At 42.2% G+C, this 26,906-nt stretch overlaps 1 protein-coding gene and 1 non-coding gene across 4 annotated transcripts; both read left to right on the top strand.

Annotated features, from left to right (window-relative positions):
- The first annotated feature begins 379 nt into the window (after positions 1 to 379).
- On the top strand, positions 380 to 8,139 carry LOC120024530 (pre-mRNA-splicing regulator WTAP-like). 3 transcript variants are annotated; one of them, XM_038968802.1, is made up of 8 exons: positions 380 to 609; positions 1,625 to 1,662; positions 1,759 to 1,814; positions 1,911 to 1,969; positions 2,227 to 2,354; positions 3,509 to 3,687; positions 6,393 to 6,547; positions 6,949 to 8,139. In XM_038968802.1, the coding sequence occupies exons 2-8, from the start codon at positions 1,633 to 1,635 to the stop codon at positions 7,587 to 7,589; spliced, it is 1,248 nt and encodes a 415-aa protein (XP_038824730.1). In that variant the 5' UTR covers positions 380 to 609; positions 1,625 to 1,632; the 3' UTR covers positions 7,590 to 8,139. The 3 variants fall into 3 exon arrangements, with proteins under 3 accessions (XP_038824730.1, XP_038824731.1, XP_038824728.1); XM_038968803.1 differs by having other exon boundaries at positions 380 to 835; XM_038968800.1 differs by having other exon boundaries at positions 381 to 751.
- Positions 6,634 to 6,768, top strand: LOC120024671. The gene has a single exon (XR_005472921.1). It is a non-coding gene; the product is annotated as a small nucleolar RNA SNORA22 (small nucleolar RNA).
- Positions 8,140 to 26,906: the final 18,767 nt, after the last annotated feature.

Raw genomic sequence — 26,906 nt, 5'->3', positions numbered from 1 at the left:
TTCCGGGTGGCTTTGACTTTTTTTTTCCCAAGCTGCATTTCTCACGTTTAGCAAACTTGACAGGTGAACTCTTGTATTAATGACTGGGTGACATTTTAAAACAATATTGTTTAATGTTACTTTAAAGCAGAATTCAGCTGATTACACTTCAACACATCTAACTTTCCAGCTAGCCAACTAATGACAGGACCCTACAGCAAAACGTAGAGTAATGCATGTTGTGGATCCCGTTTATTTTAGCATTTTCCGAAGATGTTGAAAAACTATTTATCTGGCTAGTTCAAAACATGTTTAATCTAAATGGTTTGGATGGATAGTAATTGAAATTAATGTTATTCTGTAGTGACAAAGTTAGCTAGCCTAAAATATCTGATAGCATCATGTGAACTCAGCCCGCCCCTTCAGCACTGTAGCAAGTAGAGAGCTTTGATGCGCTGCTGTGGTTGCCATCGTCTCTCGGATGATGGCGGCGACACCGAATCCCTACCGTGGCGAATTCGAATAACAATAATTAAGTTAGAAACCTATTAAAATCGGATTGTAACGTTGCATATTAGTACTAAGGCGTTCAACACATACTGGTTTCGAATATTGAAGGAAACGGGTCCGGTAAGTGTTCATTTGCGGCAGGGTTTTGCGAATACGACTCCGCGAAAGGAAGAGGAACGCAAATTTTGCAGGGGGAGAGTCTGGATTCTCTTCTTTCTCCGCCATTTTGTGACAACAAGAAGCAGAACACGATAACCGACAGGTAGCTAACGTTAGCTGAACATTTTTGGTAAAACAGTTTAAGGCGATGCACATTTTATACATTTATTTGAGATCATCCTTAAAAGTACGTAACACATCGTTAGACTGAATTCCAAGGTAGCTCGTAAGTCTGACGTGGGCCAAATGTGAGGTGTTAGTTATTTTGTTTTCTTGTCGAGACATGCGAACGTTAGCTAATGTAACAGTTGGCTGGTCATTACGTATTATCCTGCTAATAAATGCTTTAAAATTTAACAAACACATATGAATGGAATTGCTATCATCGATTTTAACATAAAGAATCAGAGTTGTAATAGAAGTCCGGTTTTAACTAGCTAACGTTAGGTGGCTAAACGTAACGTTAGCCAGTTAAGCTAGTATATTAGCAAACTAGCTAATGTTACGTGTTGTGGATTTGCACTCTGTTAACATGGGAGATGCATGAGGACTAGCTAGCTAACGTTAGAACTAAAGCAAACAAAGAGAATGGATGAGACTTGACAAATGCACAAATATTTGAATACTTCAAGCTTACTAGCAACTGCAGCTAGTTGGTATATTATGGTAACAATAGCAATTTCGCTAGCTAGTAAACGTAATCCTTTTAGAGATTCCCTAAAATCATGCCACTTTTTATACAGCCCTGACCGGACGTGACTTTTTCGCAGTAGGTTAGAAGAACTAGCTTAATGTTATGGTTAGCGAAAATGTTCTCTAAAACATTATTTTATACCTCAATGCTCCTAACCTGTTACGAAAAGTAACTTCCAGAATATTTGCTTTATCTGTTGTAGCAGCTCATGTATCATTATTGAATGGCTTGCTCTTGAAACTTCCACTCAATTAATTGGTACTACTTTTACTTCCCTTTCAGAGCTCAGAATGACAAATGAGGAACCTCTTCCAAAGAAGGTGAGGGCGCCTCTATTTGTTAACCAAGATTCCCGTATTGACAGTTATATGCAGCTTAAGCCTTTTACTTGCTGACTCTTTCCCATCTTCATTCAGGTTCGCCTCAGTGAATCTGACATGAAGACCCTGACCAGAGAGGAACTGTGTGTGAGGTAAATAGATAACACTACTGTAGATGGAGGAGGGTGGGATGATTGTTTATGTTTGAATGTGATAACAAGTGTGTTTGTTTATTATTGGTCCTTTAGGTGGAACCAACATGAAGCCTATGTCCAGATCCTGGAGGCAAAATATGCTGATCTGAATTGTAAGTGCTCCAAACAATGTAGGCCTACTCCAACATTTTACCAAGTAATCCTTCAATAGAATAAGAGTCAGCTGTTGATAGGAAAGGATTATCCTATGATTTTAGTGGTAGGCTTTGGATATCAGTTTTGCATTTTAGAAGAACAAATACCCACACTTAACACCCTTTTTAAAGTTTGTTTTTGTTTAGGTGTTGATGGCTCCTTTTCAGTTGACACAGGTTAACTGTGCCTTGTTTCTCTCTACTCACCGTCTCAGCGAACGATGTGACTGGGCTGAAGGAGTCTGAGGAGAAGCTGAAGCAGCAGCAGCAGGAGGCGTCACGCAGGGAGAACATCCTGGTCATGCGGCTCGCTACCAAGGAGCAGGAAATGCAAGAGTGTACAGTAAGTATCCCACTGCAATACTTCCTGCTGTTTTTCTAAATGAGGGGACTGGGGGATATGTAGGCCTATTTTAGTAACAAAATGTTTGTCACGCAGCAGACCTCAACCTTTTGGATACAAGTGTAGGTATTGACCTTAGTCTAAGTCCTATTCCCAAGCTGTGCTGGGAAAGGGGGGTACAGTATAGCAGAGTTTCCACCTTATCAATGGTTTGTCAATAGTTTACTCCTCCCTGCTTGCCCCAAGTCTTTAGTGTCATACTCCTGATGGAAACAAAATAACACTAGAGCTTACATTAACATAAACACTGGCCACTAGGACTGGGAATTGCCAGGGACCTCACAATACAATATTATCGCGATACTTAGGTGCGGATACAATTTGTATTGCGATTCGATGTTCAAAACATATTGCTCACCATATGTCTGCTGCAGCGGGACAAGAGTCTTGAAAACTAGTTTTGATCAGTCATGGAAATAAGTGCTGAAAACATATTGACTTCCTATTTAAAAAGATGATGTAGAACAAGCTATGAAGTAACTAGTTTTAGTGCTGGTACAGCCAAGTAGAGCAAAATATTATTACGATATTGTCAAAACGATACAATATATCGTAAAATAATGTTTAAAAAATGATATCCCTAATATGTAACTGTATCGATTCCCCCCCCCCCCCCCCCCCTCCCCCCCATATCTCTACTGGCGACAATGTGAAGCCTTGCTTGTCAGACCTCTCACTCTCTGAATGACTGCATAGCGGCTCACCCAACAGAAAATGCCATTCCTTCTGTCGGGCAACTGAGTTTAATCAAACTGACTCGGCCAGTTGGGTGTACAAGATGAGTCCCACACTTAGGCTAATCATCCCAAAGCTGTCTTTTACACTGTAGTTTAACAGGAAGTTGTCTCTTGAAGGCAATAACTTATTTTCAATAATGATTTACAAAGTTAAATAAATAACGTGTAAGCATGACTTTGTTCAGCTACAGTAATGGGGACTGTGCTTTTATAGCTCAATTATTCGCAACATCCATTGCCTCTTGTGTAAATTAAGTCAATGTATTTCTGTTAACTTTCAGAAGCTTAAGGAGGGATTTTGTAGGTTGAGTTTATGTGCTTGTGCCTTTATTGACACTTATCTCTTTCAACCTGCAGACCCAGATCCAGTACCTCAAGCAAGTACAGCAACCCAGTGCCGCCCAACTGCGGTCATCCATGGTAGACCCGGCCATCAACTTATTTTTCCTCAAAATGAAGGGTGAACTGGAACAGACTAAAGACAAACTGGAGCAGGCCCAAAATGAACTGAGTGCCTGGAAATTTACACCAGATAGGTAAAGACAATCAAAATAACTCCCCCTCCTCCTCCCACCCCCACAAAAAAAGTCAAGACCTCCTCACACCCCCCACCCCCACTGCAGGCATGCAGGAATCATGGTGGGGGGGATGGCTGAGAAATGCTGTACTCACCACAAGACTCAGACTTTACCAAAAACACAAAAAACAAACTGCCATCCATGTTTTGTGTACTCTTTTACTGTCCCCCAGCTACATATCACATAATCTAAACTGAATGAAAAAAACAGTATGGTCAGGTGACACTTGTGTTTCAGCTCTCTCATTCCCCCCTCACCGTCCAGGGGCCCTGAAGGAGTCGGGACTGTTCCTGAAGAGGTGGTCACGTCCGACACGGATATGCCCCCCACCCTCCCCCTCTCAGCCCAAGCCAGACAGTTGCCTTATTAAATGGGGGGGGGGGGTTGTTATGGTGGAGATTGAGGCAGTCTTGGGCAAACTGCCGGAGCAGGGAGAGCACCCTTAGCCTAACTAACCAATTGAACATTTAAAGACGATGCCCCTCTAGCTAAAGACGTTTAAGTGGAAAACGCCACACCCATACCCACTAGTGCTCCTGAGACTCTAAGACTCTTGGACAGATTGTAGAATACAATGAAAATACTGTGGGAACGGTTCTAGGAAAAACTTTAAGACTTTGTAGGGAGGAGCCAGTAGAATGTTTAAGACTCTGGGGGAGGAGCCAGACCCTCAGTCCAGAATTGACTATGGTTGAGGCGTGCGTGAGCGAAGGTCTGATTGCCTGTGTCTTTGAGCATGGGCCCACATACGGGTAGAGTGTATTTACATGTTTTATTTTGTGAGTTGCCTCTTATGTTTCTGTTTCATTTACTTTCCTCTTTTTTGGGTTCTCTTAAATACTCTTGCACTGCAGTGTCAGACATTTGCTCTGTTCGATTTGGTGACCTTGGTAAAAAAAAGAACATCCCGTAGGCTACGTTATTTTGACGCTTGATGTTTCCAAATTGTTCATTGTAAAACGTACACACTGCAGTTGGTGCTCGAGTGATATTTTCTCATAATGATTACAAATGTGTGAAACGAGTAATGTTACCACTTCATGAGAATGTATTTATTCAGTCCAATATGATATTGTTCTTTGTGTATTTATGTTGTTGTTGACCTCACACTCCCTCCTCCCTAGCAACCGCAAACTTTTTTTTGGTTTTGGGGGGGGGGGGGGGGTTCAATTCCAGTTGACATTTTACGGATGTAATTAATTGGGGAAAATTGTAATTTATCGGCAATATGCAATTCATTGATTGGTTTTTCAATTTCAAACAGAGCAATAAACAGCCTATATCCCGCCTTGGATATCTGGCCATCAATATAGTTACAACACTTGTGGTGGGAACAACCCGTAAAATTACTATTATGCTGTACTCACCACAAGACTCCAGCAATGATGGGTATGATCCATTGGAAGTTGTTTTCTTAAAAGAAGCAACATTTTCTGTTGTTGATGGCAAGCAAGAAGAGTTGATAGCCCTTGACCTTTTCAGGTAGCAACCAGAGTAACACGATTGTGTGTTTTCTAATCTTTTAGACTTCAAATTCACTATCAGCTGCTCATCCAGTTTCTCCTAAGAATGTCTGGTTTTTATTTTTCCAATACCTGGCTAACGTCATTCTATTGATGGTCAAAAATACTGCTTTCGATGTGGTAAAGCTGGATGCAACATCCTTGTCAGACAATGCATTGTTGTCAAGTATTACGAAATGTAATCTCAAATCTCATCAGTTGCCTCTCACAGTTCATTTTCAATAGTATGATTTTTCACAGATGCTTCTGGAACCAGTGTCCAAGCTGCTGTGTTTTTAGGAAGTATCTATAGACTGTTGCGACTTGCAGTGTTCCTAGGTTTCAAGTGACGTGGTGACTTCTGAAGTTGATTTCCCTGGCTGCCATGGTACCTCTGAAATGTCAATGCAATTTTAAGCATGTGTTTTCCTTGTTTAAAAGAGTCAGCGGAGGATGTTTTCCGGTGGTTAGTGCATGATTACCTCAGGTGACCTTGTCCAAGGTGCTGACTGAGTAATACTCACACCAGTAGAAGCTGGTCGGTTGTGACAGACTAGGATTTCTTTGGGTCTAATTTGCTGTTGAAAGTACAATTTGGGTGTGTAGAAACCAAATGTACGGTTGCTGAAATTGGGTACTTTACCTTGGTTCTCATCCTGCTGACTGTGTAGGCGCCCACCTGTAGTAGTAAAATGTGCATAGGGGTACTCAAAAGGTAAAGGTACTGCTGCTGCATAAGAATGTTTTATCGGAATGTGCATCTATGCTATCGTTGCTGGTATCCTTTGCCAAGTCCATACGGTCTCCGGTATCTATCTATAACTGTACTACTTTGGAAAATGGAAACTTGCTGTATGGATAGGCAAGATTCATAGTGTTAGTGCATGGTGGTGTTCCATGTACAATTTTTTTGAATTTTTATGCAGTCGTTCTGCACATATCAGAAGATCTCAATGTGTTACCTGCTATGTTAAACACCTCTCCAAGCAATGTGAGGTGATCTGATAATCTACAGAGCTTGACTGCATAAATTATAACCTGGAACACCACCATAGTGACCACCTAGTTAGGTCACTGGACTGATTGGGCTGTCCTTGCCTGAGGGTGGCATTTGGCTGTGCCCTGGTTCATTGTGTGATGTGAGGCCTGTCTCCCTTGCAGCCAGACGGGGAAGAAGCTAATGGCCAAGTGCCGGATGCTGATCCAGGAGAACCAGGAGCTGGGGAGGCAGCTGTCCCAGGGACGTATCGCACAGTTGGAGGCAGAGCTGGCCCTGCAGAAGAAGTACAGCGAGGAGCTCAAGAGCAGCCAAGACGGTGAGAACACAACAGCCCACCTCCATCTACTCAGACCTGGGTTCAAATAGTATCCATAAAAAATGTAAGCTTTAAATGTTACATTTCAGCACTGTGAAGAACCATGTGTGCTTTGTAGCTCCCCAGTTTATTAATCTGTGCTACAGTAAAGTGTGGTCTGTAACCTCTGCATTGGAGGAGCTATATTCTCCCCTGTGTGTATTCAGCAGACCTGTACATTGATGCAGGAGCTTTTGTTAAGGCATTTGTTAGACATGTTTCTAATATTCAGTGTATTTTCCTCCTAGCAAAAAAAATGTTATGTTTGCCTTCATTTACCTGGGGCTTTCTTTCTTGAACCTGACTGCGTCCGATCTCGCTGTATTCTGACCTGTGGCTTTGTCCGTTTTCATCCCTCCCAGAGTTGAACGATTTCATCATCCAGCTGGATGAGGAAGTAGAGGGCATGCAGAGCACCATCCTGGTCCTCCAGCAGCAGCTCAGGGAGACCCGTCAGCAGCTCTCCCAGAACCCAGCACAGGCTGCCTCTGCCGGGGCAGGCCCCAGCAGGACTTCACCCTCTGCCGAGCCCCCCAGCCAGCCCGAGCAGCCCTCCGCCCAAGCCGGGAAAGACTGCGGAAGGGTCTCCAACGGACCAAGCAATGGCAGCTCATCCTCCCTGAGGGATGTGGCGACCACCCCCAGCCTGTACCGCGAGGTCAGCAGCACAGAGGAAGACTTTCCCCCGTCCCCCATGGTCTCCAGCCCCGGTGAGGGCGAGACGAAACTCTCCAACCACTCAGAGGATGCAGCGGGGGGCCAGACTGGTGGCAGTGCAGGGGGTACAGCAGCAGGGGGGTTCGGGAGCCAGCTGAGCACAGGGTATGAGAGCGTGGACTCCCCGACGGGCAGCGAGACGTCCCTGACGCAGCACTCGAACGACACAGACTCCAACACCGACCCCCACGAAGACAAGTCTGCCCCGGTCGTCAAGGGCAACAGGACTGCGGGGTCGCGGCAGGCTCAGAACGGCCTGAGCGCGAGCGGTGGCACAGTTTTGTAATGTACTTTATAATAACACGTCATTTGTCTTTTTCTTTTTATACGAGACACAAACGCATAGTTGGTAACACAGAACTGCTGTCCAGAACTTTTTCTCCTCTCCTTTGCCTATCGTGATACCTCTTCCACAAGTTAAAGAAAATAATTGCATTGCTAAACAGGAACACGTGAAATTAATTAATGTATGTGCATATGACTTGAGTTTTGTATGATTCAAGCTAGATCTTTTTTTTCTTTGGTCTCTTGGTTATTTGAACATGTAGATCGATAACATTCTTGTTTGAACTCTTGACAAACTCAAGTGATCAAGCATCTGGTGTTGTAGTCATGCTCAATAAAAGTCAAACCACAGTTCACTTTAGTAGCTTTGCAATGTTAAAGGATGTTATCTTTTAGATGTTGACTTTTATTTTTTTTAAATCCTTGGCAAAATACATTTCTGTTTGACAATGTGTGTAGTTTCTACGCGATGTACCTTGTTGAATTCATTATTCTGACTTCCATCCTTCTCATGTACTGACCAAATATCAATAAAGACTTTTAATATGATAGTGATATGGATTTTTCTTCTCCCTCGGAACATATGTAAAGCCTTTCTCGAATTAAATTGAAATATATTTCCTATATTCTAGTGAAGCAGATGGTTATCAAGTTCAATTTTGTTTATTAATCAAATACAGTGCCCTCGGAAAGTATTACAACCCCTTAACTTTTTCCACATTTTGTTACAGCCTTATTTTAAAATGGATTAAATAAAACATTTAAATAATCCACACAATACCCCATAATGACAAAGCGAAAACAAGTTGGTTGAAATGTTTGCAAATGTATAAATAAAATCCGGTACCATATTTACATAAATATTCTGACCGTTTGCAATGAGACACAAAGTTGAGTGCAGGTGCATCCTGTTTCCATTGATCATTCTTGAGATGTTTCTACAACTTGATTGAAGTTCACCAGTGGTAAATTCAATTGATTGGACATGACTTGGAAAGGCGCACACCCGTCTATATAAGGTCCCACAGTTGTCAGTGCAAAAACCAGCCATGAGGTCAAAGGAGTTGTCTGTAGAGCTCCAAGACAGGATTGTGTATTTCTGCAGCATTGAAGGTCCCCAATAACACAGTGGCCTCCATCATTCTTAAATGGAAGAAGTTTGGGACCACCAAGGGAGGTGACCAAGAACCCGATGGTCACTCTGACAGAGCTCTAGAGTTCCTCTGTGGAGATGGGAGAACCTTCCAGAAGGACAACCATCTCTGCAGCACTCCACCAATAAGGCCTTTATGGTAGAGTGGCCAGATGGAAGCCACTCAGTAAAAGGCACATGACAGCCCACTTGGAGTTTGCCAAAAGGCACATAAAGACTCTCAGACAGTGGAATCTCCCCAGAGGAGGAAGGGGAGGACCATCCCTCAGTGAATTTCATAAAAATTGTAAAACATAAAAACTTGTTTTTGCTTTAATTTAGTTACCTAAATTAATTACCTAATTTAGTTACCTAAATTAAAGAAATCCTAAATAATAGCGGAGAGATAATGGCGATAGAGTGGGGCCCACTCTAAATGTAAATGTGATATTTCAGTTTGATATTTTTTACAAATTAGCAAACATTTCTAAAAACCTGTTTTTGCTTTAATTTAGTTACCTAATTTAGTTACCTAAATTAAAGAAATCCTAAATAATAGCGGAGAGATAATGGCGATAGAGTGGGGCCCACCGAAATGTTTTTCATTCTTATGGATTGACTGACATATGTTATAAATTTAGCGGTACGTGTTATTTTTAAAGTCTTAGACATTTCATAAGTGGGAAGAGGAAGAGAAGAGAAAGTTGTAAAGTTTTGTTTTAATCTTACGATAAGAGGTAAGGCAGAACCTTGAGAGGAGAGGGGTTATATTTTTGCCCCCTGGAAAGAAAGAAAAATAGGATATGTTAAGCTGAAAGTGATTCAGGTGTGAGTAAGAAAACATTGTGATAATGTATTATGATGGTTATTGATTCTTGGTTTGATTGTTTAGTTAACATCAGTGAATTTGAGCAGAAAGTTCATGTAGTCTAAAATTGTAATCTGTTTCCATTACGTGGAACAATGTCAGTTCATTAAAGTTGATTGCAGTTTGAGTAGTTTTTATTTTTACAGGGACAGTGCATCATTAATCACAGTTGTGTGTGTTTAATGGCAGGGTATTCCAGACATGGGAAGCTCTCACACTGAAAGCAGATTGACTAAAGGTACTTTTCCTTTAAAGGAACTATGCAGTCATTTCTCATGGCGGATCTTGTAGATCTGTTGCCATTAGGTTTAGATTTTATTATAATTTGGTTACCTCTATAGTCAAAACAATTTCATATGTTTTGGGAAATTAGCTAGGTTGAATTTGGTTATTTGAGCTTTTCCCCTGATACATAGACATCTGTCTCAGGGGCATCAGTTGTTGTCTTTGTGAGGAACATGCAGACTGTGTTTTTAAATATTTTTTTATTGAGATGCAAACATGAGTCTTTGAGAAAGTTTGTCATCTGAACCATTATAGTAGTGTGTTCTTGCGTAGTTTGTTGTTTGTTATTCGCATGAATTTATCACTGTATTATCTGCATACTTTGGAACTTCAGACCCTGTACAGACAGAAGGAAGATCATTGATGTTGGAGCTGATCAGTATTGACCTCTGGGGAATGCAAACCTTGTGGATATGAGTGGGAAAAAGTTAGTTTTGATTTTTACGCTGATGAGACAGCGCCAATTTTTGAAAGATTTTAGATTTGTTAAAAAGATCAGGATAGTTTTTTCTAAACATATCAACAGGTTGAAATGATTAGATTGCTGATTAAAGGGGTTATGGGTTTGTTTATTTGTTTACTGTAGGTGTTGAGTTTACTTAATTAAACATTGCATTATCTGATGTGTTTGAGTAGGATTCTTTCTTCCGGGACGAATGGAAGTTATCTAAAGTATGTAAGTTAAAGGAGACATGGGAGAACACGTCTACATTTTTATTAAATGCCTGGGATTAAATATCACTGATTCTTACGCTGAGAAATGTACTACATTTGCGACAGAGGAAAAATTATTACATTTAGATAGTAATGATATCAGGATAATTGTATCTAAGGGTAGCATGTTCACTTAAACATACATATACATTGGTGTAGATTAAAATGTATGACTAATGATTGGAGGAAGTACAATGGAATTATCATTATTATTATTAGGTTTTGTTTTGTTTAACTTAAGTTTTTGTTTGTTTTTACATTAAGGTTTGCAAATACACACACAAAACATTTGTTATGACTATTTGTTGGTGTTTTTAAAATACTAAGTTTGATTTGTGTTAAAATTTGTGTTAGTGCTAAGGTATCTTAAAGGGGCACGCACATGGAATATTTATGAGTTTTGATTTTCTGAGTTTTTAAACACGTGAATTCTTTTGATAAAGGAATGTTCTGGGAACTGGGATAAAACAGGTAGGAAAGGTTTGACTATTTTTGTAATTTGTCTAATATAGTAAAAAACACTTCTTTGAAGGGTTTTGTATGACCTATGACCTCTATCATGACTTTCCGTTGTGGCTTGATCACCCTCATTGGAAGGCCAGTTGGATAATGAATTTATGGTCATTTGTAATACTGATTTCAAAGTAATTTGTGTAATATAGTGAAAAATATAGTTCTTAGCCATATTAACTAAGGCTGTTTTAATTCTATTTTCCTATGACCATATGAGTTTAAAAAATATATATTTATGGAGTTTTTCAGAGTAGTGATTTTTATTTGATTATGTTATTTGAAATGTTGTTTTTATCTTTTGTACCAGTAGTAATTTTGTTTTATACATTACTCTCATACTGAGAGATATGTGTTAAAAAAGTGGGGAAGGATTCAGTTCTTTTAAGTTTTGGATTGAAGTTTATATACACATTGAGTGATACATGTATGTGAAGGAGTGTATTGTATTGTTGTGTTTGTTCTGTTCTATTCCCGAGGGGATATAGGTCTAACTTCCTGATCCTTTGGCTCTACGATGGAGTTGACAGTGTGATGGGGAGTATAAGCCAATTTGAAAGAATAGTTTCAATAGAATGTGTGGATATTCTCTTTGAAATATGTTTAGAATGTGTATTAAGAATAATTGGTAAAAGTTAAAATTTATCATGTAGTTAATGAAATGAACTAAACTGTTGTTCTGATCTGTTCTTTCGAGGTTATCATGAAAAGTGACATCAGACATGCATGGAAGATGCATGGAAGAGATAATTGGACCGAACAGTGTGTGTACCTCAAAACCCCCTCTAACTGGCTGAAGAAGAGTGACAAAGGCGTTGAATAAGGCCCTGTCTGGACCACTTTTACCGGGAGAAAGGAACCAAGCCAGAAATCGGTGTACAGTATCCGATCTAAGCTATCAACTGCTTTTCTCTCATGTCTCTCTCAGGAGTGTGAGAGGAGTCCACGTGGAGTGAGCATGGAGAGAGATCCGTTCTAAACTTTTCTTATGTTGCTGGTATACTGGTTGACGAATGGACAAAACATAATGAGTGGTAAAGGTGAGACATTGAAATTGGGACATTATCATGGGCCATCCACTTTGAACTGTAAAGTTATCTGAAGAAGAACGAAAAGGACGCCAGAAGAATCAGTGCCTGAAGGAGGGGGTTGGTCAACTGTGCCAATAAAAATTGTTTTAAACTTTTGGGGTATCAGGTTGATTGTAGAGGTCTACACCCTGTAAAATTATAGTAATTTAGATAAAGAATGCATTGAGATACTGATCTGTATTATAATCGTGATTAAAAAGTTATTAATAGTAGAATTATACTGAATGTTAATATGAATGTAAATTCTGCCAATATTGATGTTTGTTAAATTGAGTTTTTTACTTTGAGTGATAGGACCAATTTGAATCACTGAGGAATGTCATTCTAAATTTTGGTTGGATAATTAGTTGGGTTGAAGCTATGATTTGGAATATGAATGATTTCCCTGACCTATTCTCTATTCTGAGCATAAGGACTGTCCTATATGTTGTGATGAGGCCTGTGTTTAGATACTGGTTCTCATGTAACTTAGGGAGCATTTCTATGTTCTGTTTTTTTCTTCTTTTTTTTCTCAACAATGGATTATTCTGTGTGATTAAACCTGTGCAAGTCTGTCTTCTAGAATAAAGGTTGTAAACTTAGTTTCAGAAGGAAGAAAGCTTACATATAAGCTAAGGTACTTGACATTGAAGGGATTTGATTCTTTATTTTTATTTTTTATTTTTATTTATTTTTTATTCATATACTCTGCAACTACTGTTAGTAAAGTAAAGTTACTGTTCTGATTCTCCAGAAGGGACAGAGTCCCTTGAGAGGGGAATGTCGTAGCTGAATCAGAATTAGTTAGGTAACATAGATAAATAAGATGTTGTATTTACTTTCATAATATGCAGAATATCAGAAAGGGAGAAGGGCTCCACAATGTCTGTACGCTAGTCACTCCCTTCTTTTCCCATTGGGGGAGGAGTATGGCAGTGTCTGGAATTATTGTATTACCCATCTGATGTTGATGAATCTTGAGATGGTATATGACCTAGAGAATCTCTCCCCTTTCTGAGCTTGTCCAGGAGGGGCTGTATTTGAGATGGGAGTATCTAGAATTGACAATTGATATATGCCATTGGATGAGGTAATGTTTCGGTCCTAAGTGGTACCAAGAACGAGATTAGAATCTCGTCTAAAGAGACCAAACTGAACGATAATTTATAGCTTATGCTATCTGGATGGGATTCTCCTCTTTCAAGTAAAAGGTTCTTTGTAATGTTCCTAAGATCTGTTATTCGTCATGTAAGGTGAGAGGGGTGTATCTTTTCTATAAAAGATACTAAGAATTATTTTGTAAGGACTCTCAGAGAATTCATTTATAGACACTGAATTGATCTGAGAGTCAAAAGGGCTATGGTGAAGCTCATATAATTAAACATGGAATTTAAAATATAACTCTGACTTGTGTGTGGTTTGTAAACTCAACTCATTTAGTAATACAGGAAATTACCACGACAGGTGGAAGGTGTGGTGAAGAGCTCAGAGCCCAAGCCTTGCTTCGATGGACATGGTTATGATAAAGAGGAGTTTGGCCCAGTGGGAGTGAGATTCTTTGAGAAAGTGGATCCAGGCCTATTGGCTGATCCATATAGATACGTGTTATTTGTTTAGCAACAAAACTGATGCATGCGCAACTGGGGCAAAACAGAAGTGGTTGTCTTAGATTGTAGAAAACATGTAAACTATATTTAGTCTCCAATGTGTTTTGTAAACATAAATACATTTGCACAATGAGCACTTGTTGTCTCTCAAATACCTAATTACAGTTGTTGGTTAGCTAGTGAATTTGAGCCATATTAACATTGTCATGAAATCAGTCAAAACACCTCAAAACAAGACATGGTACACTACATGACCAATAGTATGAGGACACCTGCTCTTCGGACATCTCATTCCAACATTGCTGCGGGGCCTTGCTTCCATTCAGCCACAAGAGCATTAGTGAGGTCGGGCACTGATGTTGGGAAATTAGGCCTGTCTCGCAGTCTGTAATCCAATTCATCCCAAAGGTGTTTGATGGGGTATGCTGTAGCGTTAAGATTTCCCTTCACTGGCACCATGAAAAACAGCCCCAGACCGTTATTCCTGCTCCACCAAACTTTACAGTTGGCACTATGCATTCGAGCAGGTAGCATTCTCCTGGCATCTGCCAGTCCATCGGACTGCCAGATGGTGAAGCATGATTTGGGGCGGCAGGTAGCCTAGTGTTTAGAGCGTTGGGCTAGTAACCGAAACGTTGCTTCCGGGTTGGAGCGAGTAGTCGCATTTCGCTTCGCTCCACAGGTAGTATTACATTTCATTTCATTTCATTACAGTACAACGGTTTGATTTGTCTGATCTTAGCTAGCTACATAGCCGTCTTTGTATCAAAGATAATTGTGTAGTTTAGAGTAATTATCGAGGTTAGCTAGCCAGCTATTTTCGCACTTCTAACGTAGTCAACACTGCTAGCTAGCCAGCTAGCCAACTTCTACCGAAGTTGCTATTCTACTGAATAGCAGCACTGTAGAAACTATTACATTACAACGGAACGACTTGATTAGTGTAGTGTTAGCTAGCTACATAGTTGTCTTTGCTGTCTTTGTATCTAAGATAATTGTGTAGTTTAGAGTAATTATCGAGGTTACCTAGCCAGTTATCGAGGTTACCTAGCCAGCTACACTTTCAAACAAAGTCAACAACGCAGCCACTGCTAGCTAGCCTACTTCACCAGTCAGCAGTACTGTATCATTTTAATCATTTTAGTCAATAAGATTTTTGCAACGTAAGCTTAACTTTCTGAACATTCGAGACGTGTAGTCCACTTGTCATTCCAATCTCCTATGCATTAGCGTAGCCTCTTCTGTAGCCTGTCAACTATGTGTCTGTCTATCCCTGTTCTCTCCTCTCTGCACAGACCATACAAACGCTTCACACCGCGTGGCCGCGGCCACCCTAACCTGGTGGTCCCAGTTTAATAAGTCGGGGTTTCAGCTTGGGACCGGTGTACACTTCTCCACCATGAGAGGTTTGATGCGCTAAATGAGCACGGTTAAAAAGGTGACCTTTGTGACAAGACCCTTTCCTACGATGCAAGACTTCTGCAGGAGCAGGATTGAGAAGGATGGAGCAGGATGGGGAAGGAGGGGGAGGAGACAGGTGGAGACAAGTGGAGTCTGAAATTCCACCCCATCTCAAACGCTTCATACAGGCCAGCCCGTATGCAAAGAGATGGAGGACATGAACATTGAACTCCTGCTCATCTCAATGAATATGTCGGGCAGTATAAGTGTCATTAGAGTGTACCGTATGTAACCCTGTTATGACTTGACATAATAAGTAAAGTGAATGGCCAGTCATTTCAGAGATGTGTTCTTTTTATTCACATACATTACAACTATCATTAACATTGTCAGCTCGCTCATTTCACCCATAGTAGAAGTTATACCAATCCTTTAAGGACATATGATTATTCAACATAAAATTCAACTGCGTTCTCCTGATCAACACGTCGGTGCTCAACTGTGTGAAAGTGGCAATACTGTCGATTTGCTGTTCGTTTGGTGTAAATGGCCGAGAGGGTTGATCCGTAGATTATGGTGAGGGACACACGCCCGGTGATTTCACCTATGTCCTCCGAGGGGCTCTCGATCAAGACTTTGATGTGAGGCGTATTTTCGTCTACGATGGCGATGATGTCGGAGTACTCGCTCATGGTCTGGTACAGGGAGGTGATGTATTTCATGACAGGGTATGGGATTACGATGTTCCCGCTGTACATGTGTCTAGGAGGGAAAGATGTGCAGTCGAGCTCTTGAAAGGATCGGTTGGTGGCCATCTCCTGAGTGAATAGTTTTAAAATGTCAAGGTTGTCAAGGGAAGCCAATCGCAAGAGAGCTAGGAGATTTCTGAGAGCCTCACAGTCCTTGTCAGCGCAGGGTTGCTGGGAAGGTATGCACACGTAGCTGTCCGCACACTGCGGGATAGAGAACGAGGGAAGTCCGCTGGGTCCTTTCATAATGCAGACAAGGCCTATCTCCAAACACAGGTCGCACGTGAATTCAAACTCCCCTCGGGTAGAGGCGACGAGGACGTCGAAAGCCCCTCTCGCTCTGTCCGAGGCCCAGAGTCTGTTTGACATCATGAAAGCCAAGACATTGACGAGAGCCTGCCTGTTTTCTTCATCGTACACAGATAGGGTGCAATTAAAAGGTACGGTGTCGGTGCCCGCTATCTTCACACAGGATCCACAGTTAATGTCGACCTGCCACTTGGAGGAAAGCTTACACAGATCGTTCGTCAGGACCCTTTTCTTGTTGTCATTGAGGACGGTGAACTTGACTGGTATTTTTTCCAATGTGCCTTGCTTGTAGGCGGTAACGCTCATGTTGTCAATGACGAACAGAGTGCTGCAAAAGTGAGTGCACCTCTTACGTTTTCTACGTACTTTTTGGCCAAGGATATACATTTGAACGGGAAAAGCTGAGCATTTACTTTTCGCTTAATGTCATCATGGAGAACGTGGATGCACACTGGCTCAGCAACAAAGTGTTTAGACCAAGTTTCCCGTACCAGCTCCCAGGTCTCTTCCTCGCCATCCTGATCGCGAATCAAGTCTAGGTCATAGCCCACAACAGGAGCTATACCAGTAACTTTGAAGTGTACCGTAGTATAGATGCTGATATCTCGAGCCTGCCCCACCAACCCTCTGCACAAGAGCGCCTCTTCCTGCCTGTGAAAGATGACAGATTTAATCATCACCCCGACCAGATTAGGTTCGAGCTCAGGGTTGATGTTAGGGAAAAAGTCCACGAAAGGCACCGCTTTGTTCATGATTCAGAATCCAGAGACCTACGGGTTTACAAAGTGTAGTGACCCTTTTCCATCCAACTACTGATCTATGAGAGCTGGATACCCCTGTATGGGTAGCAAGCATCCAACCAGGGGTAAGACATCGACATATCTAACCAAGGAGCAAATTTCCAACCATGGGTGAAAACCTTCATCCACCAAGTACGGACCCAGACAACCACGGCTGAAGTATCCAACCAGGGCTGACTTATCCGATATGAGAAATAGTGAAACATCAAACCTACCCTATCAAGGAAATTAGGTTTAGTGTAACATGTACAGTAAATCATGAATCTTCTGGATAGCAACAGAGATGTATTGGCTGTTCAGATGGGTAAGGAGGGGCTCAGCATAGGATAAAGGGTTAAATACCAGTGCATGTGTGAATATGTTCCTTGTTTTATGCAGCTGTATGACCCAAAGGGTGAGTAAACTTGGTTTGAGCTTTATTAATATCACACCCTGATCTGTTTCTCCTGTCTTTATGATTGTCTCCACCCCCCTCCAGTTGTCGCCCATCTTCCCCATTATCCCATGTGTATTTATACCTGTGTAAAAGTCTACCAGCGTTTTTGTGTCTCAGCTCCTGCTTTTCCCAGTCTCCCTTTTTCTCGCCCTCCTGGTTTTGACCCTTTCCTGTCCTGACTCTGAGCCCGCCTGCCTGACTACTCTGCCTGCCCCTGACCCTGAGCCTGTCTGCCGACCTCTACCTTTGCCTCACCTCTGGATTATTGACCTCTGCCTACCCTGACTCTGAGCCTGCATGCCGTCTGGTACCGTTGCCCCACCTCTGGTTTCCTGACCCCTGCCTGCCTTGACCTGTCTATTGCCTGCCACTGTTGGATTATTAAACCATTGTTAATTCGATGTTGTCTGCATCTGGGTCTTACCTTCATACCTGATAGTACAAACTGGCCATGACTGACCCAGCAGACCCGGGCCAGCTGCGCAACGCCATCTCCTCCCAAGGAGCCTCCATTGGTAGGCACGAGGAATTGCTTCGTGGTCTTATGGAGGGGGTTGAAACGTTGGCTGAGCACCATTGCCGGGCGTTGGACATGCTGCTGGAGCTATTCTGGGGTTGTCTGGGGGGCAGCCTACCACTGTGGTAACCCCACCGCCCCTCAGTAACTTGGCGGTTAGCAGCACCGCCCCACCGGCTGCTCCACTTTCCCGGGACCCCGTTTACCTCCCCCGGAAAGCTTTGATGGAGAGCCGAGCACCTGTCGGGCGTTTTTAGCTCAGTGTGCCCTCATTTTCGAGCTCCAGCCCTCCTCCTTCCCCTCGGATCGCTCCAAGATAGCCTACCTCATCACGCTGATGTCTGGGAGGGCTCTCACCTGGGCTACTACCGTATGGGAGCAACAGCTGGCCATGTGCGTGAATCTGGATGGGTTCGTGGGAGAGGGGAGGAAGGTTTTGATGCCCCGTTCTCCGGGAGAGAAGCTGCCCGGAAGCTAATCCAGCTCCGGCAGGACGCCCGCAGAGTGGCCGACTATGCAGTGGCTTTCCGCACGTTGGCAGCGGAGAGTGTGTGGAACCAGGAAGCACTGTTCGACATGTTCCTGCACGGCGTCTCGGAGGAGGTTAAGGACGAGCTTGCTGCTCGGGAGTTACTCACGGATCTTGACTCCCTCATCGCTTTGACCATCTGCATCGATGGGCGATTGCCGCGAGAGAGTAATGGACCCGGTAGGCCCTCCTCAAGACCACCTCCGGGTATCAACGACAAGTGGATCGCCACCGGACCCCGGCTCCTCGGTATCGTCTCGGGCAGAAGGTATGGCTGCTCACCCGGGATCTGCCCCTCCGGGTGGAATCACGCAAACTCTCCCCCCGTTTTTTCGGCCCGTTTCCCATCTCCAAAGTCATTAAGCCCTCTGCTGTTCGTCTTCTGTAGCCCCGTACCCTTCGTATAGATCCTACCTTTCATGTGTCCACAGTTAAACCCATGTCTCACAGGCCTTTGTTTCCTGTTTCTGCCTGCCCTGACCCTGAGCCTGTCTACCGTCCTGTACCTTTGCCCCACTACTCTGGATTACCGACCTCTGCCTGACTTGACCCTGAGCCTGCCTGCCGTCCTGTACCTTTGCCTGCTCGTGTTTGATTTAATAATCTTTTGTTACTTCGACATTGTCTGCACCTGGGTCTTACCTTCAAACCTGATATGCAAAGGGTAGGTCATAGGGGGTAAGACCCGGGTGGGGTTGGTTCCCTGTTAAACCTGTAATGAGAGGGTGAAAGTCTCAGCCGCAGTGTCTGTGAGGCAGTATAGTGCCAGTGGATGGATAAAGTGTCTGGAGGAGTGCCTCATCCATGGTTAAAAAAGGATAAAGATATTCAAATGTTGTTTGAACATGATTTGAGTATTTTAGCAGTATGAATAACGAGAGAGGTTGGTTTATGCCCTATTGGGGCGGGGAACCGTGACAGATTATGTGGAAATAGGAAGATAAGTGTGAATAATTTTGGCAATGTGTGTTATCAACAACAGTAAAATTTGAGGTGTAACACTGGAATAAGACATTAGGTTACCTGTATTCTCCAGTAATATATTTGCAGACACAATAATATTGATTCTAATACAAGGTATATAAGGGCACAGGGTGAGACCCAGATGCAGACACGGGAGGCAGATGGTTTGAGTCTCTGATATTTATTATAATCCAAGGGGCAGGCAAGAGAATGGGCGTGGACAGGCAAAAGATCATAAACAAGGTCAGAGTCCAGGAGGTACAGAGTGGCAGGCAGGCTGGAGGTCAGGGCAGGCTGGAGGTCAGGCAGACGGGGTTCAGAGTCAAGGTAGGCAAGGGTCAAAACCGGGAGACACCAGTCTCTAGTCTATTTTTACCATTACCTTGTGGGATACCATTATTTCCTTATGGAGTTGTCAAGAGTTATAATTCTAAGTTGATTGTTTATTCAAATTTGTTTATTTTTTATTTAACATGCAGTGTTGTTTGTTTTTTAATCACAATGTGATTCATGTGTTTGGAAATGACCAGTTCCCTGGTGCCCTGGCCCTTTGGTAAATACACAAATGTATTTTGTTCAGTCTGCATATAGAAGGAAAAATATATGTTAATAAGAGTTAACAGTTACTCCAAATGGATTGTGATATGTGTTTAGCTGATTTGACCGCGAACAGTTTACACACCTCAAAACCCTCCCTAACCGGCTGAAGAAAGAGTGACAAAGGCGTTCAATACGACAGTGACTTTTAAACACTTCTATATGTGACCTGAGTACGAGCCACCAACTTGGGTACTGGCGGCAGGAGTGTGCCATGAGTCCTGAGACTGTGCATGTGGAGTGAACATGGAGAGAGATCACGTTCAAACTTTTCTCATGCTGCTGGTGTACTGGTGGGGAAATGGACAAGACATAATGGTGGTGGCGCTCAGGTGAGAGACTTGTGTATTTGGGAAAAACGTAATCATTTATTTGGATATTGAAATCGGGACATTATCAAGGGCCATCAAATGTGACAGGCAAGAGTTACATACAGTTGAAGTCGGAAGCGTACATACAGCTTAGCCAAATACATTTAAACTCAGTTTTTCACAATTCCTGACTTTTAATCCGAGTAAAAATTCCATGTCTTAGGTCAGTTAGGATCACCACTTTATTTTAAGAATGTGAAATGTCAGAATACAAGTAGAGAATGATTTTTTTCTGCTTTTATTTCTTTCATCACATTCCCAGTGGCTCAGAAGTTTACAAACACTCAATTAGTATTTGGTAGCATTGCCTTTAAATTGTTTAACTTGAGTCAAACGTTTCGGGTAGCCTTCCACAAGCTTCCCACAATAAGTTGGGTGAATTTTGGCACATTCCTCCTGACAGAGCTGGTGTAACTGAGTCAGGTTTGTAGGCCTCCTTGCTCACACACGCGTTTTAAGTTCTGCCCATAAATTTTCTATAGGATTGAGGTCAGGGCTTTGTGATGGCCACTCCAATACCTTGACTTTGTTGTCCTTAAGCCATTTTGCCACAACTTTGGAAGTATGCTTGGGGTCATTGTCCATTTGAAAGACCCATTTCCGTCCAAGCTTTAACTTCCTGACTGATGTCTTGAGATGTTGCTTCAATATATCCACATAATTTTCCTACCTCATGATGCCATCTATTTTGTGAAGTGCACCAGACCCTCCTGCAGCAAACCACCCCAACAACATGGTGCTGCCACCCCCGTGCTTCGCGGTTGGGATGGTGTCCTTCGGGTTGCAAGCCTCCCCCTTTTTCCTCCAAACATAAAAATGGTCATTATGTCCACACAGTTCTATTTTTGTTTCATCAGACCAGAAGATATTTCTCCAAAAAGTACGATCTTTGTCCCCATGTGTAGTTGCAAACTGTAGTCTGGCTTTTTTATGGCGGTTTTGGAGCAGTGGATTCTTCCTTTGCCGAGTGGCCTTTCAGGTTATGTCGATATAGGACTCGTTTTACTGTGGATATGGATACTTTTGTACCTGTTTCCTCCAGCATCTTTACAAGGTCCTTTGCTGTTGTTCTGGGATTGATTTGCACTTTTCACACCAAAGTACGTTAATCTCTAGGAGACACAACGCATCTCCTTCCTAAGTGGTATGACGGCTGCGTGGTCCCATGGTGTTTATACTTGCATACTATTGTTTGTAAAGTTGAACGTGTGGCACCTTCAGGCGTTTGGAAATTGCTCCCAAGGATGATCCAGACTTGTGGAGGTCTACAATTTTTTTTCTGAGGTCTTGACTGATTTCTTTTGATTTTCCCATGATGTCAAGACAAGAGACACTGAGTTTTAAGGTAGGCCTTGAAATACATCCACAGGTACACCTCCAATTGACTCAAATTATGTCAATTAGCCTATCAGAAGCTTCTAAAGCCATCAGTTCGGGAATTTTCCAAGTTGTTTAAAGGCACAATCAACTTAGTGTATGTAAACTTCTGACCCACTGGAATTGTGATACAGTGAATTATAAGTGAAATAATCTGTCTGTAAACAATTTTTGGAAAAATGACTTGTGTCATGCACAAAGTAGATGTCCTAACTGACTTGCCAAAACTATAGTTTGTTAACAAGAAATGTGTGGAGTGGTTGAAAAACAAGTTTTAATGACTCCAACCTAAGTGTATGTAAACTTCCGACTTTAACTGTATGTGCCGTTGGGAAGATGAACTGTAACGCTATCTGAAGAAGAACCAATGAAGACACGCTAGAAGGATACGTGCCGGGAGAAGGGGGGTGTGGTCAACCATGCCCGTAATTGTTTAGTTTAGGTGTCAGGTTTATTGAGGAGGTCTGCACACTGCAAAATGTATAGCAATTTAGACTAAGAATGCATTGAGATACCGATCTGTCATTACCATGCCACTTGCGACAGTAAAACAGTGACAAATGGGGGTTGTAATGAGAAGAGTTATTACCGGCAATAAAAGGTTTGTAAATGTAAATGTAAATGTACATTCTAACCGTGATGATGTGTGCGAGGTTGAGAAGCTTGAATTAGAGTGTTAAACTAAAAGCAAAGCACTAATGACTGTCATTCTACATTTGGGTTGGATCATTTATCAAAGGTTTAAATTAGGATTTGGATACAGCGAGAGAGAGCTACTCTCAAACTCTGAGGGGTGGGGGCACTGCTGGAATTTATTAGGTCTAGGGAGGGTTTTTCTCTCTAGAAACCTTATCTTTAAGTGTCCTCCGAGAGGGATGTTATTAGACAACTCACTAGATGATAGCTTGAGTCAACCATGAAGGGGTTTTTGTTTTACAATGTCATCATAATCCTAATGTTAAAGCATATCAATACATATGGATTGCTGCATGTTACGGTACAATTACTTGCATACAAGGCTCACAGTCTGTGTCTTGCGTTAACACCCAAGGATGAAAACGAAGGAGATGGGAACGGAGACTAGCATCCCATGGGCATAGAACGGAACGGATGGACGGTTCTTTCCCTAGTTTTATCGCATCAAGGATGGTGTAAAATTATTAAACATGTGTTTTCTCTCTTCCCTGTTCAAGTCAATCTGTTGTTAGGTGTCGTGGAACATAAGAGTGATCGTAGTTCCAGAGGAGGGATTGGTGTATATTGACTAATTGATTTGAGAATGTTTTAGCATGGTTATAACTATAGTAGTGACTAATGTGTTGTGGGTTAGATGGAATGATTTATGTGCTAATGTATTTGTATCAGGAGGCGAGGTACATTTGAGGCCTGTGTTTGATACAGAATGTTTTAGCATGGTTATAACTATAGTAGTGACTAATGTGTTGTGGGTTAGATGGAATGATTTATGTGCAAATGTATTTGTATCAGGAGGGGAGGTACATTTGAGGCCTGTGTTTGATACAGAATGTTTTAGTATGGTCATAACTATAGTAGTGACTAATGTGTTATGGGTTAGATGAAATTATTTATGTGCAAATGTATTTGTATCAGGAGGTGAGGTACATACGAGGCCTGTGTTTGAGACAGAATGTTTACATCAGGGTGTAAAGCAGAATGGAATGTGACTGGGGGAAGATCTGTTGTGCTCATAAATTAAGGTCGGGTTGATAGTCTCTGGGGGATGATACCACTCAATGTATATTGTTACATGAGGTAGCTCGTAGGAGAAGGAGACAGCTAACTGTGCACAATATAGAGACTATTATGACGTTAAATTGAACGTTACACATTCCCACATCAGTGAGAGTAGCAGAGATAGTGTTGGCATTTCAGACACTATTGTCAACTTTCAAGATATCTGTGACTCAGAGCCTTGTTAAATTGTATACTCTTTCAACGTCATTAATCTCTACAACATTTCTAACAGCCAGCAAACACTTGATATATCTCCCAGAAGATTGGGACCGATCTCACCTGAGCACAAGAGAGTATTATCCACAGGTACAGACTGTAGCAGAATACAGGTCATTGGAGAGGTTGGTGGCTAGAGGGATTTTGAGGTATGCGTCATGGGCATTGTTAGTAGTAGCAGGGGTTACTTTAGTAGCATTGTTGGGATATAATTTTCTGAGCGCATTGATGTTGAAATGTATATTCAGTGCTGAATTTCCTCAAGAAGAGGTCAAGTTGAGCAAAGTGAAAATGACATGGCTTGGGAACACCTCTCGGGGGCCTGGGGTCTGAGGGGAAAGACTGGGTGAAAGCATGAGGATGTTTTTTTAGAACCTTCATTTTTGTGGAACCCAGCAGGAAAGTATCCTGAAGACATTGAGTCTGGCGAAGAGAGAGTGGGAATTGTCATGTTATCAGACTTTGGTTGTTCTTTGCATATACAATTATGTATAGCTTAACACAATATTAATACTGTAATGTTTTGTGTTTCGTTTTGCTTTTCAAGTCTTGTGCTATCACTCTCTTAGGAACCAGAAGGAGGAAATGGAGAAAGTCAAAATCTACAGCTAAAATGGAGGAAGCCAAAAGCTCCAGCAGGAATGTCATTCTGTTGTCCGATGAGAAATGGGAATAAGAGGGTGCATAGCGTGATTATAGATCAGAGGCCATAAGTCGTATATTTGTAAACGTAATAATCAGCTGTGAATGTTAATCATGTTCTATTGTTTGTTCATTGATAAGTAATTTCCAAGTTTATATTATGATGAACAGTATGGAGTTAATGTTCAACAGGGGGGACTGATGGGTTCTGACTTTTAGATATGAAATATACTTATTCATGTCACTGGGGGAGAGAGGGTAATGTATAACGTTTACATTCTGTCAGGATATGTTATTGTTATTGCCACCAGGGATCCTATGGGAGGAGAAGAGGCACAGTCTGGTACAAGTCAACATGACAGCCGTGAGTTAGGGAGGAGTGAGCAATTTGGGCAGAGGTCAGGTTAGATGAAGTGAGGAAGAACATATATCACTAATCTTCTGGATAGCAACAGAGATGTTCAGATGGCTAAGGAGGGGCTCAGCATAGGAGAAAGGGTTAAATACCAGTGTTTGTGTGAATATGTTCCTTGTCTAAGGCAGCTGTTCACCCAATGGGTGAATAAACTTGGTTTGAGCTTTATTAAGCGTCCGTGAGTTTTATTAGGTTCATTTAGAACCTAACAGAACATTAACCCGAGCTGTTTAGGAGGGATATCACACCTGGCACAAATTATTATCTTATTATGTATTTCCTGCCGGAGTTGTTCAAAGTCCGGGTACAGGGGGTGGCTTGGGTCTAAAATGATTGTGTGAGCCTTGCTGAGGGCCCTGACCTTCAAGATCTCATCCAAGCCTGTCTGTTTGATTCCAAGTACTTTTGCCTGCTGTGGTGTAATCCTTCTCAACATATTTTTTTCTGTCTGACAATGTAATTGCCAAACCAAGCAAAAATTCTCTCAATGAAAGAATTGTAAAACAGAGTCAATATAGTACAGTCAACATTAAAAGATCCCAGCTTTTTGATCAAGTACAATCTCTGCTCACTCTTTTTGTAGATCAGGTCTGAACATTTACTCCACTGAAGCTTATTGTCCAAGAGGACACCCAGGTATTTCTATTCCTCTACAATCTCTACGTTCTGACCTCTGATAGATGTTGCAGAGGAAGGTGTTGTACGCTTCCTGAAGTCTATGCACATCTCTTTGGTCTTGTTGGTATTGAGTACCATGTGAGATTCATCACACCACTCTACCAAGTAATTTAGGACCGGGCCATGGTGTTCCTCGTCAACATGCAACAGGCTGTGTGAGGCAGGTTCTTCAGCGAACTTAACGAGGTGTCTGTCAGGATGGGAACTAGTACAACTATTAATGTACATGATGTACAGGAGTGGGGATAAACCACATCGCTTTGGTGAGCCTATGTTGGTGGTGCGTATGTCTGACACGTGGGGACCCACCTCGACCCGCTGTGACCTCTGGCTCAGGAAGTCCAACAGCCACAAGACTAGCCCCCCATCTAAGGAGAAGTCCCTTATGAGTCTCTGTGCCAGAATGTTAGGTTGGATTGTGTTGAAGGCAGAAGAAAAGTCAACAAACAGAACCCTGACATGGGATTTAGTGCCCTCTAGATCTCTATAGACCATGTTGAGAAGAGTAAGAATGGCATCAACTCCTCTGCTGGGCGGAACTTCTGGGTGGCGTTGAGAATATTACTGTCAGGTTTTGGCCAGGACTGTTCAGGTTTTGGTCACTAGATGTCCCCATTGCACCTTTTTTGTACCTTTTGTTTTTTCCTTGCTCTAATTATTGTTTGCACCTGTGTGTCGTTCCCTTGTTAGTATTTAAACCCTGTGTGTTCCTCAGTTCTTTGCTCAGTGTTTGTATGTTAGCACCCAGCCCCAGCCTTGTTGTGAACATATATTTCTCTTATTGGATTTTCCAGAGGTTCTCTGGTTTAGTTCTTGTGTATTTTTGAGTAGTCTTTTGAGGTTTGTCACCCAGCCCCAGCCCAAGCCTTGTTGTGAACATATATTTCTCTTATTGGATTTTCCAGAGGTTCTCTGGTTTAGTTCTTGTGTATTTTTGAGTAGTCTTTTGAGGTTTGTTTTTCCCTGCTGTTTTTACCACTTTGTGGAGTTTCTTTGTATTTTGGAGGATATCCATTTTGTGCCTCTTGGCTTTATTTTGGACGTGGTGGATTTATATTCTTTGCCTGAAGATCTTGTCCTTTTATTAAACCACCATCTCTAGTACTGATGAGTCTGCCTCATCTTCTGGGTTCTGCTGACTATTAGTGACTGTTTCTCTCACCGGGTCCTGACAGAAACACTGAGCCATTAAAATGAACCCAGAGGCAGCCAGTACCCAGGACTTTTTTCCCATGCTGTCCCACCACGAGGGGACTGTCCAACGTCACGAAGCTGCTCTGGTTCAGCAAGAGGCCTTACTGGCTGGACATTCTCAACTTCTGTCGGAGATGATGACTTCCATAAAACAGATTTCTGATCAACTTTCCCCTGCAACCG

Source organism: Salvelinus namaycush, chromosome 29, assembly GCF_016432855.1.
Source record: "Salvelinus namaycush isolate Seneca chromosome 29, SaNama_1.0, whole genome shotgun sequence".
In the NCBI taxonomy this organism is placed as follows: Eukaryota; Metazoa; Chordata; class Actinopteri; order Salmoniformes; family Salmonidae; genus Salvelinus; species Salvelinus namaycush.
The sequence above is the reverse complement of the archived record's forward strand: the minus strand, read 5'-3'. Positions and strand labels throughout refer to the sequence as shown.

What these genes read in the sequence shown, in the direction of transcription:
- LOC120024530 (XM_038968802.1), top strand. Translation starts at nt 1,633, where the DNA reads ATGACAAATGAGGAACCTCTTCCAAAGAAG. An exon ending in AGAGAGGAACTGTGTGTGAG is followed by an intron (nt 1,815 to 1,910) that starts GTAAATAGATAA and finishes TTGGTCCTTTAG; the next exon opens with GTGGAACCAACATGAAGCCT. An exon ending in AGGAAATGCAAGAGTGTACA is followed by an intron (nt 2,355 to 3,508) that starts GTAAGTATCCCA and finishes TTCAACCTGCAG; the next exon opens with ACCCAGATCCAGTACCTCAA.